The 17,945-nt window shown below is 44.5% G+C and overlaps 1 protein-coding gene across 1 annotated transcript; it reads right to left on the bottom strand.

Annotated features, from left to right (window-relative positions):
* Positions 1 to 271: 271 nt before the first annotated feature.
* Positions 272 to 13,468, bottom strand: LOC120538059 (tyrosine-protein phosphatase non-receptor type substrate 1-like). The gene is made up of 5 exons (XM_039767466.1): positions 12,918 to 13,468; positions 7,833 to 8,183; positions 4,422 to 4,754; positions 2,646 to 2,955; positions 272 to 1,017 (listed from the first exon to the last, which is right to left on the bottom strand). Exons 1-4 carry the CDS (start codon positions 12,979 to 12,981, stop codon positions 2,825 to 2,827), a joined length of 879 nt encoding a protein of 292 aa, XP_039623400.1. The 5' UTR covers positions 12,982 to 13,468; the 3' UTR covers positions 272 to 1,017; positions 2,646 to 2,824.
* Positions 13,469 to 17,945: the final 4,477 nt, after the last annotated feature.

The following is a 17,945-nucleotide window of genomic DNA, read 5'->3' as shown; positions in this document are numbered from 1 at the left end:
AGTTTGTGATGCACCACCTTTTGGAATGACACATGCAAAGCATTTTATTATTACAGTTGTTTGTGATGCACCATCTGTTGGAATGGCAAATGTGATGCACATGTTTCTGTTATGTGCCATTTGGTATGGGATTTGTAAAACCAGTGTTTTAATATCTGTGATGCACCAGCTGTTGGAATGACAAATGCAATGCATTTTATTAACACAAATGTATGTAATGTGCCATCTGTAGGAATGACAGAGGCATAGCAAACAGACGGGCCCACAGAAACACAGACACTTGTTCTGTTTCTTTTAAGCTTCAATAAAAGAAATTTATAATATTTTAAAAAAGCATTGGTTAATTTCTTGACCTGAACTTTTCAAAGGCAGCTGCACTAAAATGAACAGGAAGAGGAAGGAGCATGCTAAATAAAGCCTATGACATATTATCCTGATTTTTTTTTTTCATCCTACGCAGTGTTAACAGCTTGTTATTACAGCATTTACCGAAAGTTGTTTTTTTTTTTTTTTTTTTTTTTTTTATCTTGAAGAGCTCTGGATACTAATGTATAAGAAATGAATTGCTGTTGAAATTAAGAATCTTGGCCATCAATGAAGCTCAATCAGAATCTCCTCATGCATTCCTATGGCAGCAGGTCTTTCTTACAGTGGCTGGCTGAACCTCCGTCAAGCCGTCGTTCACTGCTGGAAGGCAGTAGCTCATTTTGTGGCCTCTTTTGCAGGTCATGGCCTTACCCACGCTATTCGCACAACACCGCTGACAATATCCGGCATGACATTTCAGCACTGCACCTGCGGACAGCCTACTGTGACTCACTTGAACGTGGCAGCTCTTGCTGAAGGTGCCATCTGCATTGTGCCACTTCTTCTTACAGCAAGATGGCACAGAGTGGTTCCTGAGGGTCCAGTACACGTGGATATCTTCAGGATAGAAGCCGGTGACTTCACAAGAGTAATGGCGTAATGAGCTGTTAGAGAGACCAGGAGTTGTGGTGATTTTCACCCGGGGCATCACTTAAGAAGGAGAGAAAAGAAATGGAAGTTATTCTTAAGAATCTTTTCAACATATAAAACTATTGGCTGCCTTCTTTACATTTTCCTTAAATTTGACATAAGCACCCATATTTATCAAGTGGCTCGGAGTAGGAAAACAATTCAAACTGACTCGAATATCTAGGAGTGATGCAAATTTGATCCTATTCTTAGGAGTAAAAGCATTTTATCAATTTTCCTAATTTAGGAAACTCCTCCAAATTGGAGCAGGTGACCCAATTGTAAGTTCAAGCTGCTGCACAATGAAATCAACATCATACAGAAGTGGACCACCCTCCCCCCCAACACAATGGCATAGAATCCAGAAGCAGAGACTTGAAAATGGTGTAATGCCAACTCCTGTGCCAGTTTCTCCTAACTCAGCTTTACCTTTTCTTCTTCAGACTGACACCTTGGACACGAACGCTAGCCTGTGTGCCGTGTTAAGTCTGGTCACCCTGTGATGTACCTCAGCCTCAGACTACTGGAACAGAAAACAAGGTACATGGTGGTTGAACAAGGTGCCTAGATGTAAAGTAGGCCATCCTGCACCTCAGATACTACCTTTTGGTTTGGGAGTTCATGTTGGTAACTGATCATACCCCCTTTCACTGGTTGTGTGCCCACAGGGACTGCAATTCTCAGGTCAACAGGTGGTTTCTGAGTCAGCAGTCCTACAAGTTTAGGGTCAAGCACAGGTGGGAGTCCTGACACACCAATGCTGATGCCCACTCCCAGCTCCACAACCTCTTGGCTAGGTCTTCCCGCTTCTTTGGAGCTGAGCTAAGTGGGAATCCGTGTCAAAAATGTGCTTCTGGGGTGGTGGGTCACCTTCAGGGCTCAAGTACCACCACAAATCAAGCAAACACACTGTCACTAACTGTACTTTTTCTTCTGTCTACTGTTCTGAGAAGAATCCAAGAGAGGGTGTGTGACCTTGCTTGTGCAGGCCTAGAGAAGACCCCACCCCTTATTGTCGAGACGTTATATAATAAGTTCTGCCCAAGGAAGGTTGTCTCATTTTGACCCGGAGAACCCAAGCAGACAGAGCTCTCAAGTTGCCTAACGCTAATATTTTGTTGTATTGTGGTTGTAAAGGCTGGATTGTTTAGGGTTAGGGGTAGAGTTAAGGGTTAATTAGGTTTGGTAATGGATGGATCAATGTAAGAAAGACGTGGCTTCAGTAGCAACTTGCAAAATCAGTTATTAGGATACAAAGCATAGAGATAAGAGGTCAATTCTCTCCCTCACATGAGACCATCAGTGGTGCCTATCAAGGATCTGTATGTAAACTGTTAACATTATCTGATTCAAAGTAATGACATAAGTTCAAATTTAGTTAGTAAACATGCCTGATTAACCAAAAAAGGCAGTCAAAGAATATAAAAATGCAATGGAACTAATTCTTCACATAACAGGTCATGAAAATGGGGAATAAGCCACTAAATCACTTAGCTCAACCTAAAGGACTGGAAGGATCCAGGTAGTTATTAACAAAATGAGCAACTACCTGTCTGTGAAGTGTCTGATGTTCTACTTATGGCTTTATGTATGGAGTTTGCATGTTCTAACATTAGAAGGTAACAGATACAGGACAATCAGTCCAATACCTGTGATTAATGTATTCAGCTTGAACACAGCAGTCAAGGGTTCATCATCATAATCTTTTTCTTGTTCTTCTTCATTTTCTTTCTTCTGACATTCCACAGAGGATTGAATATCTTCTTGAGTGATTTTCAAAGACAGCCGACTCACATGAAGATTTCCATTGCTGCTCGTCGTGACACGATCAGGAGGAAAGGGGTTGACCATCCTTCAGCCATATTAAGGTTGGCATACTGAAGCTGTTCACTTGGCAAGTTAAGGTGACAAAACTATCTGCCTTCACTCGTCTGAGGGGTCCAGTGATGAATACATTTCCTGGGAGCAAAAACAAAAATAGTTTGTGTAAACAATCAAACAGAACTACCAAAATAATGAAAGATAGAGAAAAAAAGTCAATTAGTTATCAAACCAATGCCATGATAGTCTATTTGGAAGAGGCTCTTCAAAAAAAGAACCCAGAATACAAAAGATTAGACAATACAGTTTTACTGTCTCTCACATCTATCTATCTATCTATCTATCTATCTATCTATCTATCTATCTATCTATCTATCTATCTATCTATCTATCTATCTATTTATGAGTTACAAATGGTCCCTACCATCTATCTATCTACAGGGTGGTCCAGATCTAATTATGCAGATCCAGATTGTCTAGATGAATATGATTTATGCGGGGACGATTCCAGTTCGGCACGAAGACAGTTCTTCATGTAGTCAGTTCGCACACTTCTCGATGGTCCGGGATTTTTCGGGTGATTTTCTATGTAATAAACTTAATAAGTTATAGTGTAATTAAAAATTGCATAATTAGATCTGGACCACCCTATATTTTTCTGTCTATCTATCTATCTATCTATCTATCTATCTATCTATCTATCTATCTATCTATCTATCTATCTATCTATCTAGTGTACTGTAAGTGTCAGACCTTATTCAGGATGAATTCCTACCCACATGGGAGGCCGTAATGGATGGAGTACAGGAATGGAGGTGCAACCTGGCAGGGATGGTGCTCGGTTTATATCCCAGATAAAATAATGGATGAACAATTTGTCCACCAGCATTACAGGTGGCAGTGCCAGTTTGGACTCCCAACAGGATTGTCTGGGAGTTGTAATGTTAGGATCCTTGGGTACCACAGAAGAGATCTGTGAAGAATGGACTTCCCTAATTAGGTAAGCAATACCGAGGTTACCAGACGTACTCCAGAGCCTAAGATAAAAGAAAGCCTTCTCAATGCATCAAGGAGTCAGAGTTGGGAGGAAGGTGGATGACACTCACGGAGTAGACAAAAGAAGAACAATGGTGCTTTACAGGTTAGTCATACGATGCTGGACTGATCTGATACAGTGGCAAGGTGCTGTGAAGTAAGTAACATTTTTATTTGTGTTGAAATCATGTGCAGCTGAGAAGTGTCTGGGCTCTGGAGTGCACCCCAGTAGTCAGTCAGTCTATCTATCTATCTATCTATCTATCTATCTATCTATCTATCTATCTATCTATCTATCTATCTATTATAATGCATCATTCACTTCTATGAGTCTTTTTATTCTAGATAGTTTCTATTTGTCTATTTCATGCCATAATGTTGTTTTTGTGTACTTTATCATACTGATGAACTGATTACTTATAACAGTTTAATTTTCACCAGTCTGATGCTCAGTCATGTTCAAGTTCCATAATTTCAGACTTTGCTGTAAGTACATAAGATTCAGAACTACAGATTCATGTCAGACACATGCACTACAATGTAAATGTAGGACACACCGCCATACCCACCACTGACATTCAGTTGGCTCCCACTGCCCGCAGCTATAAGCTCCCCTGTGCTGCGGTACTTCTCACAGTAATAAACACCCGTGTCATTGATGGTAGCGTTTGTAATTCTAATGGACTTATCCCTCTGATTAATATGTTCTGCCCAGGAAACCTGTGATGCAGATGTCTTCTTCTCTGTGGTGTCCTCGGATATAAGAAGCTCCCGTTGCTTCCCATCCACTTTGTGCCATTTCAGTGGTCCCGTGAAGAACGTATTGGAGAGAAAGCAGTTCAAAGTAACGGCTTCTCCTTCTTGTATTTTCAGGGGCTTGGCTGTCTGTAATATTGTTAAACCTGCAGAAGTGAGCAGAAATTAAAAGAAGAGTGTTTATAAATTGCAGATGCTTTACTACTTCACATTGTCTTGATTGATTTTTTTTCCTCCTATCCTTGTTTATTTATTTATTTATTTATGTTTTCGCTTTTCGTTTCCAAACATATGAATCCTCTTCATGATTTAAGAGAATGGCTCTGATTACATTTGACATTAGTAAATGAGTGATATTCATCACACTCTCACAAAACAGAGATTGGGACCCCTGTTTGTGTATTGTATTGTATTGTATTGTATTGACCCCTTCTTTTTGACACCCACTGCACGCCCAACCTACATGGAAAGGGGTCTCTCTTTGAACTGCCTTTCTCGAGGTTTCTTCCATTTTTTCCTTACAAGGGTTTTTTTTTTTTGGGAGTTTATCCTCGTTTTCCTAGAGAGTCAAGGCTGGGGGGCTGTCAAGAGGCAGGGCCTGTCAAAGCCCATTGCGGCACTTCTTGTGTGATTTTGGGCTCTACAAAAATAAATTGTGTTGCGTTGTTTGTTAGGGTTTCTGACTGTGCTGATGTATTCTGTTTGCTTCCAGGAGGGGCTTCTCACAGATTCGTCTCACAGGCACTGAAGTTCGGTGCCCCAGGCAATGGCCCGCCATTCCTGTCCTGTTGCTACACCTCAACTGGGTTCACTCATCTTAAAAATGAATGAAAAAACTTTCACAAGAAACATGTCCATCTCTGGTTTGTTTTATTATATATTACCCCTACTTTAATTCCCCAGATGCCCTTTTCTTGGCTTCCTTTTGAGGAATGGTGGCACCAGCCTTGTTCAAAGTCTGTGCTTATTCCACCTGGGGTGACTCTTGTCTTGTAATCAGTAGACTCGGTTACCCTAAAGTAGATAAGCAGAAATGGATTGATAAACATTCGAATGTTAGAAGAATCTGGCTGAGAACAGGCCATTCAGCCCAACAAAGCTCGCCAGACCAATCTCCTGTAACACACGGGCACGTTGGAGGCAGCTGGAAGGACTAAATGAAGGGTAATTCCATGCCAGACCAGGGGGGTCAGTAAACCTTTCTGTTTTATCTCTAAGGACCAGACACGGGAAATTCTACCTGATTCCAACGATGGCATTTCCATTCCCCACCCCGACGACGTCGCTTCCGGTTCCTGCCCCTGAAAAAGTAACCTCCGGTTCGGGACCCCAAGAACTCATATCGGGTTCTGGCCCCCCGATGACATCACTTCTTACAACCAACTTTAAAAGCAAGACAACCTCCATTTCTTTTCAATTCTGTTTTGGACTCAAATCTGTACGCATCCGTGCAACATATTTGCCCTTTTGCAGCCAGGATTAAGTATACGGGTGGCCACCTCAAACCTTTCTGTGTGTCAAGACTATTCATTTTCACACTATGTGCTTCATCCAAAATTACACTAAGTGGAGTTTTGATGGTCCCTAAAGTTGTTCTGTCTACAGCACTGCATGGTATTTTTTCCCATGCGTGTCCGTAAAGGTACGTATAACAAAAAATCAGCATCTCTTGAGATTAGGTGTCCCTAATTACGCTATACTTACCATGTAATTACCTGTACAATTACAGAGTAACCAGGTGTTATTATCTTGTACTTACTGTGAAGCACAATATAATACTATAATTAAGTACTCAATTGTAATTTATATACAAGGGACGTTCACAAAGTTTCTGCACTTTTTTTAACTCTATTTAGTAAGAATTTCAGGAATAAATGATGTCACTTTTCTACATAGCCACCTTCCGTTGTGATGCAATTTTCCCAGCATCGTACCAACGTTTTAATGCCATCAGCAAGGAATGTTTTTGGATGAGTGCGTAGCCATTGATGCACCGCTGCTTTCACATCATCGTGGCTGTAGCTGGACGTCCAGAACACTCTGCATCCGTCACATTAGTACGGCCATTTTCGAACATTTCAAACCACTCCTAGACGACTCTATGAGACAGAACTTTATCCCCGTACTGAGCACACATGTGGAGACATGTATGAAAGGACGCTGTTCCTCTTTGGTGCGAGTTTTGTAGGCATCTTCACCAGAGGGTGACAACTCTTATACTAAACTGCAAGGGTAGCCGGCTTGCCAGGCAGAACGAGTCACATGACACTCTCAGACACGACCAGTTGCTATGTCTTACGCCTTCACAGTTTCCAACGAAAATATACAAGTGCGGGAACTTTTTGAACATCCCACATACATATGTACTTAAAAGATTGTGGAATAACAATTACAATTGTGTACTTAATTATAGCATTACATTGTGGTATATGGTTGGGAGACATGGACGCTATCCAGTGACCTGAGACGAAGACTGGACTCCTTTGGTGCCTTGTCTCTACGGAAAATCCTTGGGTACCGCTGGTGTTGCTCATGGAGTCCAGAATGAGGCACATGACCTGCATTGTGAGGGAGCATCAGTTACGGCACTACGCCATGTGGTGCATTTCCCAGAGGGTGATCCTCATTGTTGGGGACCTGAGTGCCTGGACCAAGCCAAGGGGTCGCCAACGTAACCCCTGGCTGCGGCAGGTAGAGGGTCATGTCCAGAGGGTAGGCCTGGACTGCGTGTCTGCCTGGGGGGGGTTGCCAATCAGGATCCTGAGTTGTTTCGTCATGTGGTGGGTGCGGCAACACGCTGTACCAGTGCATGCTCCCCAACTTGACTTGACTTGATTGTGTTACACAGTAAGTACAAGATAATAACACTTAATTACTCTGTAATTGTACCACGTAATTACATGGCAAGTACAGCGTAATTAGGGATACCTAATCTCAAGTGATACTAAAAAATCCCCTCCTTGAATTTAACGGTTGCCCATGCAAAGTTTGACATGGCTGCTTTCAGTCATGTTTGAATAAACAAAGACCTGAGTGAAGGCAGGAAAGGTACATGAGAAATCTAATAAAGCATGAAGGTGTAGGAAAAAGATGAACTACCGTCTGATTAGGAAATCGATTGCCTTTAAAAGCTTTGTGGTACTCTCTTCCTTTCTTTGTTCATCTATGACTATCAGTTGCTGGAAATGAAAATGAAATAAAAATCTTACGAGGCTTGTACACACCTCTGACGTTCAGGAAAGTCCCATTTCCTGACTGAGTGCCCGTGTCAAGTTCTTCACCTTCGTTCACACAGTAATAGGTGCCAGTTTCGTCGTTGGTGACATTAGTGATTCTGATGCTGAAATTGATTGTTTTATTTTTATCCACCCAGGTCACTCTGGGGTGGTTCTGCTCGGTTCCACTAGGCTTGTCTGAGTAGATGTATCTCTTTGTTTCTCCCTCAGATCTGTACCATCTCACAAATTGGACATGTTGTTCTTCTGGCATGAAGCAAAGCAGAGTGATGCTGTCACCTTTCAGCACCTCCATATTTCTGGGGTACTGTATGATTCGCAGTTTTGAAACAGAGACATCTGTAAAATAATAACCTTAAAAAATTATCATTTGGCATTGCATCTTTTGGTTAAGGACACTTACAGAGGAGCTGGAGCTGAGACGAAAGATTAGAAGGAACACCAGCCAGTGTGAGATGTGATAAAAGCGTGGAGAAGCCTCTCTTTGTGTAACAAACAAGAGAACATGGGAGATGTTTCAGTGATGGACTTCATAAACTTATATGATTTAACTGGACGTTGAACAGAAGAGTGAGGAACTAAAATGGCACAATGGTTTCCACCAGGAGGTGAAGGACACTTGTATCATCACTGAGAGTGAAGGAAATTGAGCTCCTTTACTTAAGATGGGCAAAATAAAATCAATAATGTGGAAGGAATATGGAAATCTGATTTACTGAATGTGTACCCAGTAAAAGCTCTCTGTTAACACATATAAAATACTATGGCTGCCCCCTCGTGCAAACAAGAAGATTTGCAGCAATATTTTTTTGCAGCTGTCAGTGTGATGTTATTTTTTTTCTGATTCCAGTTAAACTTTTTTAGCTAATAATAACATGTATTTATTAACTAGATTTATCACTTATTTGTCAGTACCTGCATAACTGTAAATAAGAGTTTTTTTAAATCTTGTATTCTTAGAATATTAAACAAACACTATTACATACCTGGGGTCTTTACATTTATATACAACTCAAGCCACAAATCACTATAACTGTCCAAACTTTTGTGGAAAGCTCTTTCTTGAAAATGTCTTTTAAAACTACATCCATCCATCCAACCATTTTACATCCCACTGAATCCGAACACAGGGTCATGGGGATCTGCTGGAGCCAATCCCAGCCAACGCAGGGAGCAAGGGAGGAACCAATCCTGGGCAGGGTGCCAACCCACCGTAGGGCACACAGACACACACCAAGCACACACTAGGGACAATTTAGAATTGCCAGTCCACCTAACCTGCAAGTCTTTGGACTGTGGGAGGAAACCGGTGCACCCGGAGGAAACCCACGCAGACACGGGGAGAACATGCAAACTCCACGCAGGGAGGACCCGGGAGGCGCCACCTTGCCACCTTAAAACTGCATTTTAATAATAATTACCTATAATTTTTATTATTTATGCAGTTCCTTTCAAAAGGTATTGGTGTTTGTCATGTTTTGTCACCTTAAAATGGATTTTCATTTGAATGTTATGTAATGGCGTTAACAATATAGTCCAGGTTGTTGAAGTGGAATGAAAATAAAAAAGCAAGTGGTGAGTGCACATATATTCATCCCCTTTGCTATGAAAACCCTAAATAAGATCTGGTTCACCCAATGAACTTCAGAAGTCACATCATTAGTGGATGAGGGTCCACTTGTGTGCAATTAAAGTGTCAAATGATCTGTCTGTATAAATAGGCCTGTTCTGAAAGGCTCCCTGACACTGCAACACCACATCAAGACTAAGGAGCACTCAAAACAGGTCACAGACAAAGTTGTGGAGATGTAAAGATCGAGGTTGGGTTATAAAGAAATATGCCAGTCTGAATATCCCACAAAGTGCTTTAAAAACCTGACAAGAGAAGGCCACCCGACAACACCTCACAGGCCAGGCATGGAGGTCATTAATGCAACAAAAACGCCAAGGATAACAATGAAGAAGCTGCAAAAGATCCATAGTGGAGATGGGAGTATCTGTTCGTAGGACCACTCTGCTTAGCTGGGCTTTAGGGATGAGTGGCCAGTAAACAGCAATTGCTTCCAGAAAAAACACATTTGGAGTTTGCCCAACATCATGTGGTGGACTCCCCAAGTGCATGGAAGAAGGTTCTCTGGTCAGATGAGACTAAAATTGAATTTTACTGTCATCATGGGAAACACCATGTTTGGGACAAACCCAGCACTTCCCCTCTTTCCCTCAGTGAAGCATCGTGGTGGCAGCATCTTGTTGTGGAGATGCAAGGGTAGGACAACTGGTCACAACTGAAGGAAAGATATAAATTCTGGGCATTCTTGAGGAGCTCCTGCTTCAGTCTGCCAGAGATTTGAGACTAGGATAAGGATTCCCCTTCCAGCAGGACAAGGACTCTAAGCATACATTGGAGAGATCTGTGTCATAATTGTGGACGTGTCAGAGACGACTATCCATAGAAAACTTCATGAACAGAAACAGAGGCCACACAGCAAGATGCAAATCACAAAAACTGGATGGCTGGACTACAGTTTGAGAAAAAGCACTTCAAAGAACCTGCAGAATTCTGGGAAAAGGTCTGCAAAGATGAACCTCATCAGAGTGATGGCATGAGCACAATGTGGAGACAAAACCAACTGCCCAAGATTCAAAGCTGACCACCTTATCTGTTAAACATGGTGCTGGATGTGTTGTGGCTGGGGCATGTATGGCTGCCACAAGTACTGGCACACTTCTCTTCATTGATGATGGAACTGCTGATGGCAGTGGCACAATGAATTCTGAGGTGTGTGGAAACATCTGTTTTGCTCAGGCTCCAGTAAATGCCACCAAACTCCTTGGGCGGTGCTTCATCTTACAACAAGATAACGAGCCAAACATACTGCTGAGGCAACACACGAGTTTATCAAAAGTGAAAAACTGAAGATGCTTCAATGGCCAAACCAGTCACCCAGTTTCAATCCAATTGAGCAGGTCTTCCAAACGCACTGTTTATACATGAGGCCCCTGATCTGCTCAAGTTCCATTAAATTCTCCAAACACATTGGATTCCACTTCATCCTACAACAAGATAATGAGCCAAACATACTACTGAAGCAGCACAATTCTTGAATGGCCAATGGCCATGGCCAAGACATTTGTGAATTGCAGACTTCAAGAAGTTATTGCATGTGAGGGATATGTGACAAAGTCCTAAATATGATGTGCTGTGCGGCGTCCCTTTTGCATCTGCATTGGGTTATGCGGCTTGTGCTGTTTCATTCTGTGCAGCTGCTTGCCTCCCTTCACTTTCCTCCTTGTCTGAGCTCTGCCCCTCTACAATTTCCTACTCATGACATTCAGAAACTGATGGCATCAGGTCTGTCTCCACTGTGACTCTCTCTGACTTGTGGTCTGCTATCAACAAAAGGGTCTCCTTCAAGGGCTTGCTGTGCTCATAAGCGTCCCAGCATTTCTTTTCTAATCTCTTACATCTATAAACTCATAAATACCTACATAAAAAGTAACATGATAGAAACACAGCCATAATTAACATTTAGAGGTACAAAGAAATCCTGAATAAATGAAGGTTTTGTTAGAATGCAGTTTTCAAACACTGACACTTTACCGCATTCAGGGTTGCTAATGACCCAGTATGTTTTAATGATCATAATAAAAGACTTTTAAACTATTTTGACATATTTTTGGTCATACATTGTTGTGGGTGAAATAAATGAGACATACCTGGGGAACTGCGTCCACATGGCATCATATGGCTCAGTGAAAGTTGTGAACTCAACATCACGGGTCGCTGTGTATACAAGGGTTAATCACGGTGAGAGCACTTGACAGTGTATCATCATTGTTATGAAGGATACTGGTGTCATGTGAGTTTTTCAGACTTAACCAGTCTCTCAATTAAGGTATGGGATGGTGGATTAGAGTAGGTAGGATATAAAGTCTGTGCCCTCTCATTTTATTCTTCTAAACACTTGGAAATGTACAAATGAAGATGAATCCAATCTCCAGCTTTCCATTCAGACACTTTCTGTAGTGCAGCGGTTCTCAAACTGTGGGGCGCGCCCCTCTAGTGGGACACTGAAGCTGTACAAGGGGCGGCGTCGAATAAATGAACAAGACATCAAAATTAATATTTTACATTTTTAATACAAATTTAAATTTGCAAGCATATAATCACAACAAATGCATTATAACTAAAATTATAATTAAACATTTCTAAGGCATAGATCTAATGACTAATATGTGCCTGCTTTAAAGTACACAGCCTGTCCAGGTCTGGTTTGATATTCGAGATACGACACTCTGAGCTCCTTTTCTATTTGAAGTTTGTTTCTGTGATGAGCGGTGCCGCTGCTGCTGCTTTTATAGTTGCGTATTTTCAATCCAGAAAGTTCGAGACGTATCGGTATCTGTCGCGAATGTTCGGGTAACAGTAGATCAGGTGATAATGCGGCACGACTGCACCACATCAGCAGCATAGCCAAAATTGCCAAACTGAGTTAAATAATTTACTGCATATTGGGTTATTTTCATGATACAGTACAACTAACAGCGGTATAATATTTGTCAGACGAAAATAAGTTTGTCTCTTGCAGATTGACTTCATCGGTGTCCTCGTTTACGAGATTTTTAAAAATTAAAACATATTTAATCGCTTCTTTACATAAAAAAATAATTATAAGAATAAATAATTTATTCTTTGTTTTTGGGATTAGAATTACTACCAAAAACCACACAAGGCATTTTATCAGTTATTAAAGCACTTTAAAAAAAATAAATTGCAAATATTTCATCGAAGTTAGCCGAACACATGCAAATCTTATGGAAGTAAAAATGATAGGATACGGCGACACCACACGAGTAGCATACCTTTGTTAGTTGTATCGTGGGTTATGCTCATCTATCTTATATCATGCAGGGGGCGCAGAATTATTCCAGGTAGAAAAGGGGGGTGGGGGGGGCGAAATATGACATTGAGAACCGCTGCTGTAGTGCAATCATGAGACACAAGCTGCTTCAGCTAGAAATACTGGCCTAATTTTTAGGTTTTTAAAGTTCTAATAATAAAAACGTACTTACCTGGAATGCAGAGCAGAATAAAAAGGCTAAGGTTGAAGAAGGAGCAAACACTCATGCCTGCCATTGAGAAGTTTAACGCAGACAGAGAAGGATGAGATAAAGCGCACCGCAGACTGTTCAGAAAAAAAAAAAAACTTGCCAATTCACTCCAAGAAAGTACAGTATGTCTGCGCTGCTTCAGCTGCTGGTTTAAAAGAAGAAGGCGGGAAACAAAATACCCAAGTGAAGATGAGAAGAAGCAGAACACAAATGCAAAATCGCAAAAGAGGGAAATGGTGAGGCTGCTTGGGCCTGAGAGGAAATGAAAAATTAGCAAATCCACTTATAAATAAGTGGGGAGCTTAATTAAATGGCGCAGCTGTTGTGTGTGTTGAAATGTTGCTATTTTTGTATTACTTCCTTACTGTGTTGACAGCTGAGCTATACAGTATATTTGCATAGTTAAAAATACTTTTCATTATAATAGGGAACTCGTTAATGTCTCCATACAAGTGAAATGATTAACACATTAAAAGAGACGAAAAAGTAATATAGAAAAAGTTATAATTTACAAAGAACTTATCAGATTTCAATAAGTATAAGGAACCGAACACAACGTTGATCAGTTAATCGAACTTCATGCCCCTTTACTTCTCTTAATTTTGCACACTGCTTGAAACATAAGTAAACTTTAACATGCCTTGCCTTTATTCAAGGAAATATACGGCTGTAAATCCAGAAACCACCTGGTGACCCACGGATTCGACTCTTTATGCAGGGACATCCACTGAAGTGCAGCGTGATCAGTCACCAGAGTGAATTCGCGACCCAGCAAGTAATAACGGAGATGGGTCACTGCCCACTTAATGGCCAAGGCCTCCCTCTCCACTGCTGCGTACCGGGTCTCCCGGTCCATCAGTTTCCGGATAAGATACTTTACGGGGTGTTCAACACTGTCAACGCTTTGGCTCAACACGGCGCCCAGGCCTGTGTCCGAAGAGTCGGTCTGGAGAATAAAATGGAGCCCAAAATCGGGCGTCCTCAATACAGGTGCCGACGTTAGGGCCTTCTTTAGGTCACTGAATGCGTGTTCCGCCTTGTCATTCCACACCACGTATAAGGGAGCGCCCTTCTTTGTCAAATTGGTCAAGGGTGCTGCTCTTTCGGAGAAACGGGGCACGAACCGGCAGTAGTACCCCCGCTAACCCCAAGAAAGCCTGCACATGTCTCTTGGTATTCGGATGGGGCCATTCCAACATGTCTTTGACTTTTGAACACTGTGGTCTCACCTGTCCCTGTCCCACAAGGTAGCTTAAATACTTGGCCTCCTTTAAGCCAAAAAAACACTTTCGAGGGTTTATACGGAGGCCGGCTTTAGCTAGTGTTGTGAGGACAGCCGTGACCTGCAATAGATGCTCCTCCCAGGTGCCGGAATAGATGACGACGTCCAGGTAGGCGGCACTATAGGACTGGTGGGGCTTCAGCACTCTATCCACCAGACGTCGAAAAGTCGCTGGGGCCCCATGCAGCCCAAATGGGAGGACCTTGTATTGCCAGTGTCCGCTAGGGGTGTTAAAGGCCATTTTTTCTTTTGCGGATGCTGTTAAGGGAATTTGCCAATACCCTTTCGTCATGTCAAGAGTAGTCAAGTATCGAGCCGTACCCAGCTGCTCAAGGAGGTCATCAATGCGGGGCATCGGGTAGGCATCGAATTTGGAGACCTGATTCAGATGTCTAAAGTCGTTACAAAATCTCCAGGAGCCGTCTGGCTTGGAAATGAGAACAATAGGGCTGGACCAGGCGCTATGGCTCTCCTCAATGATGTCCATGTCCAACATTCGTTGCACCTCTAATTCCACTTCGGTGCGTTTTGCCTCCAGGAGTCTATAGGGCCTCTCCCAGACGATTACACCGGGGTCTGTGACTATGTCATGCGCAATCAGAGAGGTCCAGCCAAGCGACTCGCTCACTACTTTGGGGTTGGCTCAGAGTACCTGGGTTAACTCCTGCCGTTGTTTTGGTGTTAGCTCTTCACCGAGGTTAAGGGCAGCCGTGCATGCGAAGAGGGAGAGGGATCTACGGGAGTCGGGAAGCTCCTCCCTGTCTTTCCAAGGTTTTAATAAGTTCACATGGTAGATCCTCTCACTCGGTCGACGATTGGGCTGTTTCACCAAATAGTCGACGAGTCCCTTTCTTTCCTTCACCTCGTATGGCCCTTGCCAGTGAGCGAGCAACTTGGAGTGGGAGGTAGGAACAAACACCATAACTCGGTCCCCCGGGCAGAACTCCCGGAGGACGGAGTTGCGATTGTAACACCGGGCCTGTGCTGCCTGCGCACGAGTCACGTGTTCTTTCAGGAGGGGTCTGATTCTTGTGAGCCTGTCACGCAGTTGCGCTACATACTCCAATATGTTAGAGGAGGGAAGGGCCTCAGCCTCCCAGCCCTCTTTTAGGATGTTCAAAATGCCTCGGGGTTGTCGCCCATACAACAATTCAAACGGGGAGAAGCCCGTAGAGGCCTGAGGTACCTCCCGGTAAGCAAAAAGCATGAGCGGGAGGAGCTGATCCCAGTTCCTGCCGTCCGTGTCGACTACCTTGCGGAGTATCTGCTTAAGCGTCTGGTTAAACCGCTCCACCAACCCGTCTGTCTGCGGGTGATAGACAGATGCTTTCAGGTGCTTTATTCTCAGTAATTTGGCCACCTCCCTGAACGTATCCGAGGTAAAGGGTGTACCCTGGTCCGTGAGGACTTCTTTGGGTATATCCACTCTGGAAAATAAACTGACTAATTCCCGTGCAATGCTTTTGGTTTTAGCGGAGCGCAGGGGAACCGCCTCTGGGTATCGGGTGGCGTAATCCACCATAACCAATATGTATTTATGGCCACAGTTTGAGGGCTCCAGGGGTCCTACTAAGTCGACCCCTATTCTATCGAAGGGAACATCGATCAGGGGAATAGGGACGAGAGGAGTGCGGTCCCTTCTAGGAATCTGGTGGGTCTGACACTCCGGACAGGATTGGCAGAAACGCCGGACCTCCTCGTTAATCCCAGGCCAGTAAAACCGGAGCTTAATCCTCTCCAAGGTCTTTTCGGCCCCGAGGTGGGCGCCAAGGAGGTGAGCGTGAGCTAATTCGCATATCTCCCGCCGGAAGGTACGCGGATTTAGCAGCAACTTCCGCACTTCGCCCTCGTGGGTCGCCACTCGATACAACAGATCGTTCTCAAGTACAAAAAAGGGCTTGCGTGGTGTGGAACCGTCAGCTTGTGAGTTATTTGGCAGAACCACCGCATTCCGGGCAAACCGCAGGGAATCGTCATTCCACTGCTCCCACTTAAATGAGGCCGGCGTGGACTGAAATTGGTGATTCAAGCTACCGAGAGGGTCTTGTGACCTGGACACCGGAAGAGTTCCCTGGCTAGTCCCTTCCCCGGCGGAGTCTTCCGGGTCAGGGTCCATCGCCACGGAAACGTCCCCTGAGGCGCCAGCGCCACTAGGGCATGCCCCCAAGCACGGCGTGGAGACCGCGGGAGGGGCGCCTTTCCCCCTCATAACCAGATCCAATGAGGCCCCGGGAGCGGCATGTGTCTTACCGCAATTTTTTTCCGACTAGTCATGTCCCAAAATCACCGGATAGGGGGGTTCGGGCAACACAGCGACCATCAAGTTAGTTAACTCCCCCTTCCAGGTGATATAACATTGTGCGGAACGATACGACTTGGTCCCTCCATGCACATAAGTGACTTGTAGGTGTTGTTTCAGCCACTGTTGCGGTAACACATAACGGGGAGCCACAATGGTTATGTTGCTGCCGGAGTCGAACAAAGCCACCACCGCGTGCCCATTTAACAACACCACTCCTGTGTTCAGACTCGCCAAGGGATGCGACGGGGTACAGTACCTCTCCGTTGTTGCCCAGGTGCAGTCCATAGGTTCCGCCGTGATGTTCAGGGGAGAGGTTGGCAGCAGATGGCCGGTCTCGCCGCACTTGTAACAGCGCGGAGAGGCCGGCTTTTCTTTAGGCCTTGACGGCGCTTCCGCAGCGCGTCGAGGGGGCTCGGGGGTGGCCGCCCGTCCCTGTCGGTTCCCATGAGCTGACCTTTCTGACCCTCCCGACTCGGAGGACTGCGAGCTGATGCTCGAGGACTTCCAGGAGACCCGGCATATCTTTGTATGGATGCCGCCGGACCTGCTGGGCGAGGGAACTGGGCATGGTGTTCACTAGGCCTTCACAGGCCACCTGCTCCACTACTTTCCGGGCCTAGGGTCCCTCTGGCCGTAGCCAGCGCCCCATCTTGTCCCAGAACTCGAAGGCCTTGGCACGGGCAGGCTTTTCGGGGTCGAACTGCCAGTTCTGCCACTCTGCCGCCTGCTGGCCCGACGTGATGCCGTAGCGGGTCAGGATCTCTGGTTTGAGGAGGTCGTAGTTCGCGGCCTCCTCCTCGGGGAGGTCATAATAGGCCCGCTGCGTGGGTCCCTTCAGTTAAGGCGCCAGAATGGACACCCACTCGGACCGCTGCCACTCGTTCTGGGTGGCTGTCCGTTCAAATATATCGAGGTAGGACTCAACGTCATCCGCGTCGGTCATAGGTACCAGAGGAGGAGGCGTTGGTTTGGGCGGGTCTGGTCTTGGTCTTTGGGCCTCTGCCAACTTGGCTTTCATAGCCTCCAACTCCCGGGTGGTAGCGGCTTACGCTTGATGCAGGGCGTGGAGTTGGGCGTTCATTCCCTGCAGTACGGTATTCAGGTCCTGTCCTTCTGTCATTTGCACGGATCTTCTATCCTGCTGACTACGCCACTGTAAAAGACTCAGAAGGAGACAGCAAAAAGAATTGGGGGTTTTCCGGCCCCGTATATTGTAGACGATCCACAATAATCGATAAAGAAAACTGGTCAAAATATAAACTAAAGAGTTCATAATCATGGCGACGGCAGCCATTTTATTAGGGAGGTGCCGGAAGTGGAGGAATGCTGGGAAGAAACTGTGAGGGAGGATGGGATCGATGACGTCAGGACAAGATGGAGGAGGAAGGGCGGAAGTAACGCACTG

The sequence above is a fragment of the Polypterus senegalus genome, chromosome 10 (genome assembly GCF_016835505.1).
Source record: "Polypterus senegalus isolate Bchr_013 chromosome 10, ASM1683550v1, whole genome shotgun sequence".
NCBI classification, from domain to species: domain Eukaryota; kingdom Metazoa; phylum Chordata; class Cladistia; order Polypteriformes; family Polypteridae; genus Polypterus; species Polypterus senegalus.
This window is presented reverse-complemented; position numbering and strand designations above follow the sequence as displayed.

Coding starts and splice junctions, on each gene's coding strand:
- LOC120538059 (XM_039767466.1), bottom strand. CDS start 12,981: ATGGCAGGCATGAGTGTTTGCTCCTTCTTCAACCTTAGCCTTTTTATT. Junction 4,755..7,832: donor GACTTTCCTGAACGTCAGAG/GTGTGTACAAGC, acceptor TCACTTCTGCAG/GTTTAACAATATTACAGACA. Junction 2,956..4,421: donor GAGCCAACTGAATGTCAGTG/GTGGGTATGGCG, acceptor TTTTGCTCCCAG/GAAATGTATTCATCACTGGA.